General features: G+C 35.1%; 1 protein-coding gene across 7 annotated transcripts; it reads right to left on the reverse strand.

Moving 5' to 3' along the window:
• Nucleotides 1–573: 573 nt before the first annotated feature.
• On the reverse strand, nt 574–5,197 carry LOC112500118 (pentatricopeptide repeat-containing protein At5g46100-like). 7 transcript variants are annotated; one of them, XR_003067328.1, is made up of 3 exons: nt 2,942–5,197; nt 2,055–2,465; nt 574–847 (listed from the first exon to the last, which is right to left on the reverse strand). XR_003067328.1 is itself a non-coding variant. In XM_025103424.1 (2 exons), exon 1 carries the CDS (start codon nt 5,135–5,137, stop codon nt 2,963–2,965), a length of 2,175 nt encoding a protein of 724 aa, XP_024959192.1. In that variant the 5' UTR covers nt 5,138–5,197; the 3' UTR covers nt 1,263–2,461; nt 2,942–2,962. The 7 variants fall into 7 exon arrangements, 2 of the variants coding, with proteins under 2 accessions (XP_024959192.1, XP_024959191.1); XR_003067331.1 differs by lacking the exon at nt 574–847 and having other exon boundaries at nt 1,263–2,212; nt 2,357–2,465; XR_003067329.1 differs by lacking the exon at nt 574–847 and adding an exon at nt 1,263–1,610.
• Between the last annotated feature and the right edge of the window lie 300 nt (nt 5,198–5,497).

Consider the following 5,497-nt stretch of genomic DNA (forward strand, 5'->3'; position numbering starts at 1 on the left):
TCGAGCCTACTTATTATCATTAAGTTCTAACAAAATACTTAATTATTATCTTTATAAAATGTTATATTAAAAACCAAAAATAAATTATTTCATTATTAAACTTAAACTGAATTATAATTAAAAAAATTACATAAAAAATAATAACTTTTAAATAGTTGATTTGATATTACCGTAAAAAAAATTCAAATTTATATTTTATTTAAAAATAAAATCATTATTGCTTTCTTAAAAACACATAAAATCGTATTATAACATCGACGAAGACAAAAAATGAAATAGAACATTAAAATCGAGATGTATCTCACTGCATTGCACGAGTACCCTTCTAGTTTTAAAAATATTTTTAAATATCTTAAATAAGTGTTTTACATTGTATCTCATGGTTATCATAAAATACGTAGTTCTCATTTCATTAAAGATACATATAATATGAATACACACACTAGTTGTCTATTCACACTAGAATGTAAGATTAAAATCTGCACCCCATGTAATGTAATGTAATGCAAAGGAATGTAAAACTCAAATGAATATAAATAAGAATGCATATAACAAATAAATAAAATACATTTAGTTAGGTTCATTTGGCATACATCATCCTCTTGATTGCTAGCCAAATCACCAAACATTCTACCATCATAAACATGATTTCATATATGGTGCTTCAGCCCTATCTTTAACAAAAAGTAATTACCTGTGATAGGAATCCCTCCAAACCGAGGAGTTGAGAGATGGCCGATGGGAGCGAGATATTTGGTCTCTTTCATCCGCGTATCAGCCATATCAAGAGATTTTAGGGGGCGTCACTTCAGATCATAGCAGAAGAGGCGTGATGGTGCTGTAGAAACTGTACCAACGGCATTACAATATGGAATCTTGAATTATGATGTGCATAAGTTAATGATACATTATGCATGATAAATTATGTTCAAGACTTTAAACTAAATGCTTTATAATATAAACATTCTCTTGTAACCGGGTGAGGTCCACAATAGGGAAAGGAAACCGAGAATTCCAATAATAAATAGAGATTTTAATCGAGTAATTTTAAGCAGAAGCTAAGAATGAAATATGTAGCCTTATAAAGCAGAACCCATTCCACCCACCACCATGCTGGTCAGAAACACCATAGATGAAATCAGCAGTAGTTGAGAAACTCACACTTGTTCTGCTGCTGCTGCTGCTGCTGCTGCTGCTGCTGCTGATGCAGACATTAGTAGCAAACCCAGTATTATATGGTTCAACGTCAAACTCAATTTGTAGGATAACATTTCAATTATTTACCAAGATAACAAAAAGCTTCAAAATTTAACCACAAAGGCACCAGATAAAAGAGGTCAACATATATAAAGATCAATAATTTTTATTCTTCTACAAAGAAGTATGGAGCAACTAATCCAACAGTGAACCAATTCATTGGAGAGAGATTAGTAAGCATGTATTGCACCTGATTGGAGGTATCATTGGCCTTGGCCTTACTCATGATAAGATCTTCTCTTTTCATTTTTCTCTAACTACTTCCTCAAGAAATCATCTCTTCCATATTGAAATCAAAGACTCCAACCAAATAACCCGTCTCTCAGCATTGTCATCAAGGTTCTTCTGATCCCCTAAAATAAACCCTTCATTTTTCTTCAGATAGTTTTACCAAACAAACCATCTAAAAAAGCTGTCACCCGTGTGTGTGGTTGGATTTCTAAGACATAACAAAGTTTATTACAGCCGCATTAGGGTTTACAAGAGCGCTCCATAGTTCAAACAACGAAGAATCTTAAGCATCCGTATGATCATACAAATTACACACATGTACAGACAAGTGTGTGGTTTTTCTTTAAACTGCCAACATCCTCTTATCGTAGCTAGCAGCTAGGGTTTAAAATAGAAATAAGAACCTCAAAAACCTCTATGTTTGTGGGTGAATTTACTGTTACATGGAAGAACTAATATCAAAGTTAAAGTGGATAAATCAACATCAATTCTCCATGTAGATAAATAACTAAAAGTCAAGCAGATTGTTCAAATCAAAAAAATTAAACAAAAAGAGAAAAACATACCGGGTGTGGGTTGATCCAGAAACAAATTGAAACCGATATTTCATTCAATTTCAATTTAGGGATAGGGATGGCTTGAGAGACTGGCTCGAGTTTGTTGCTGCTGATGGTTACTCAATTGGATTCCTTGATTTGGATCAGATTCTGCTTTCCCGCTGTTACTGTTGGATTCAGTTTATAACGTTAGCACCTTCTACCTTATTCGATGCGTATATGGATATCGTAAACCCTACGATTGTTCGTTACTGATGCTGTAAAAAATGAAAAAAGTACAAAAACCAAAAAAGAATGAGAGAACTCCCAACAGAAAATCATTCTCCTTTTTGCTGTTACAGGATGCTGTCCCTCTCAGTCTTCTGGAACTCAAAGATGCCTCTGTTCTTGAACACAGTCGCCGCTTCTCTTTAAGCCTGCCTGTTTCAGGGATGGGTGAGAGTTACGGTTTGAGAGTTTGTAGGAGATTTGAATTTCATTATCTTAGCGAATAGCGATAGGTTGGAGAGATATCAGGAAACTAAGATTTCCAAAGCTTTGACAGTTGTACATGGGCATCAAGAACTTTAAACTTGAATTTTAAGTAATGTGCATTAAAAAGCAATACCTTATGCACCAAAATCTGTTTTTAAGACTTTTGTATATAACACACACACACATATATATACATATATATCTTTGCAGATGTATGAAAGTAAATATCGGATATTAGTTGGTCACCAACACAAATCAAAGCTAAAGCCTCCTATTCAGGTATAATGAATGAAAAAGTTAGAACACATGAAGGGGGAGTAGAATTGACTTCATCTAACCTTTTTAATGAATTCATCAAATGTGCAGAATATTGCAAACATGTATGCTTTACAAAAAATGATAGTATAACAGAGTGACCATACCTGATACACACACATGGTCTGTTATACTTCACTAAACCCCTCAGAAAGTATGCTCATAATCTCATCTTCTGTGTTGCCATTTTCATCACTAGATGCTTCTTCACAACCACCAGAGTTGACCAACAACCGATGGGTCGTAGCATCTGGTACCCAACCTTTTTCCAACATCACATCCAATAGCCAACCGGCTTCATGTTTATACCCTTCTTTCCAAAACCCGTTTATCAGTATGTTGCAAATTGTAGGATTAACCACGTCATGATCAGAAAACAACTTCTTGATTGTAGGCAGAACCATATGCAAACGAAAATCTTGTGCCAAACAAGAAATGGAATTGTGTAATATTTCTGTATCGGGCACAAACCCTTCATTGACCATTAGATCAAGAAACAAGGCGCATTCCGTCGCTCGATGATGCTCACTCATGCTCTTTATGAGCTCGTTATAAGATTCAGAATCTTGCGGACAACCCTCTACTACCATTCTTGCAACAATAACCAGAAGACCGTTTCCTTTGGATAACTTAGATAAGCTCTTCATAATAATACCGTAATCTGAATTAGAACAAGATTTACCAGAATAATAAGCAAGTGGTGGCAAGTGTATTAATTCGTCTACTTTCCCAATTAGATACAATCCCCTGATCAACATACTGAACGAAGATGCACATAAACTGCATTTGTTAAATGACATGTAACAGAATACCTCAAAAGCTTCTTGAATCTTGTCCAGTTTGCAAAGACTTCTGATTAGAGTAGCGTAACATGCAGAATCTACAATCCAGTGTTCCTCACAAACATGATGAAACAATTTGAGAGCACCATCAAGTTCATTTGATTTACATTTTCCAACAATAAGAGCAGAGTAAGTGTCAGAATCAGGCATAGAAGTAGAAACAATCATCCTCTTGAGAACTCCATATATTATATCACATCTTCCATTCTCACTAAGGTACCTGATAAAAATGTTCCAGGAAGAAGGGTTTGTTATGTTCTTTTCTACCATTTTCTGAAATAACTGAATCACCTCAACAAAATTGCCGGCTTGGCAGTAACCTCTAAGAAGAGCGCTATACGAATTAACTTCCATAACTTGTTTATCTTCAAGAAGCTTTTTAGCCTCATTCAACTTGTTTAACATACAAAACCCATCTACCAAATCAACAAATACACAATCTGATGGCTTCAAATCAATATGTATCATCTCATTCAGAAGATTTACTGCATCATCCATGCATAGGCTCTTAGAGAAATACTGTATCAAAACCTCATACACTGGAAAATCTGGAACAACCTTAAAAGTTTTCATCTTCTCAAACAATTTCAGCCCGACCTCCGGTTTATTCATCCTAAACAATAAAGGTAATATGTGGGAGAAAAATTGTGATTCAGGCTCACACTCAGTTTCCAGAATTTCATTTAAAACAACAAGAGCTTCATCCAACAGATTCTTACCAATAAGACCACTTACCATTATCTCAAAGGTTCGGCTATTTGGGCAACATCCCTTTTTCTGCATTCGTTTATATTGATCTAGCACTGCATCAATCCGATCTGCTTCAAACAAAGCCTCCAAGAGATAATTCAAGGTTTCAGTCGTTGGAACAATACTTGCTTTCACCATCTCTTTATATACAAATAAAATACACTCAAGTCCCTTCTTCTCCTTCACTAGAGCACCTAACAAACGATTAACCAAAGCAATTGAAAGCTTATAGCTGGATGAGTTGAGCACAAAAAGAACCCTCAAAGCTTCATCGAGTCTATGATACCTAATAAAGCTGTCGAGCAATCCTAAGAGAACTTGTTCTGATGCTGAAAATCCACCTTTCACCATTTCATTACAAAATCCCTCCACTTCTTCAACTCTACAAGCCATTCCTAACCTCATGATTATGTGGGAATAGGTGTCAGTGGTGTGTCGAAACCGGTTTTGAAGGGAAGCCCATTTAAATAATCGCAATGAAGCATTCAAATTGTGGGTCGAAGACAATACATGCATTAGGGTTTCTGGGTGAAGCTTGTTCTTCAAGGACTGAACCTTTGCCTCAAATTCTGAGGAATCGGGAGGGTTTTGATCATCTTGAGGGTTTGTTTGGATGCAATTGGCACCGGATACAGAAGAAACACATGCACTTATGGGAGCCCTGATGAAAATTCTCCCAGAAAGTCTCAGACATGGGACCTTGGCAATCATGGAACGCGCTCATGAGTAGTTGCCGCCGGTGCAGATCATCAAATCACATACAGTGTATCAATGTATTATCGAAAGATTGATGGCTGAATTGTGAACTGACTGGAATAAACCCTAAATCTGCAAGAACATGTTTGAGAGCGTTGAAAAAAAAAAAAAAAAAATGCAAAAATAACAATCTACTTTCATAAATTTTTTTATTATAATAATATATTTTTAATTTTTCTTATTATAGCAATGTACTTTCAAACTATTTTTTATTAAGACATTATACTTTGAAAAATTTATTTATTATAACATTGGATAACCTTTTGATTTAAATTTACCTATTATACTAGGTTTCCATACCACCTCATTGTCCAT

This window comes from Cynara cardunculus (assembly GCF_001531365.2).
Source record: "Cynara cardunculus var. scolymus isolate 2C chromosome LG 17, CcrdV1, whole genome shotgun sequence".
In the NCBI taxonomy this organism is placed as follows: Eukaryota; Viridiplantae; Streptophyta; class Magnoliopsida; order Asterales; family Asteraceae; genus Cynara; species Cynara cardunculus.

Bases quoted from the DNA above. Each gene is read 5' to 3' on its own strand.
- LOC112500118 (XM_025103424.1), bottom strand. From the start codon at position 5,137: ATGATTGCCAAGGTCCCATGTCTGAGACTTTCTGGGAGAATTTTCATC.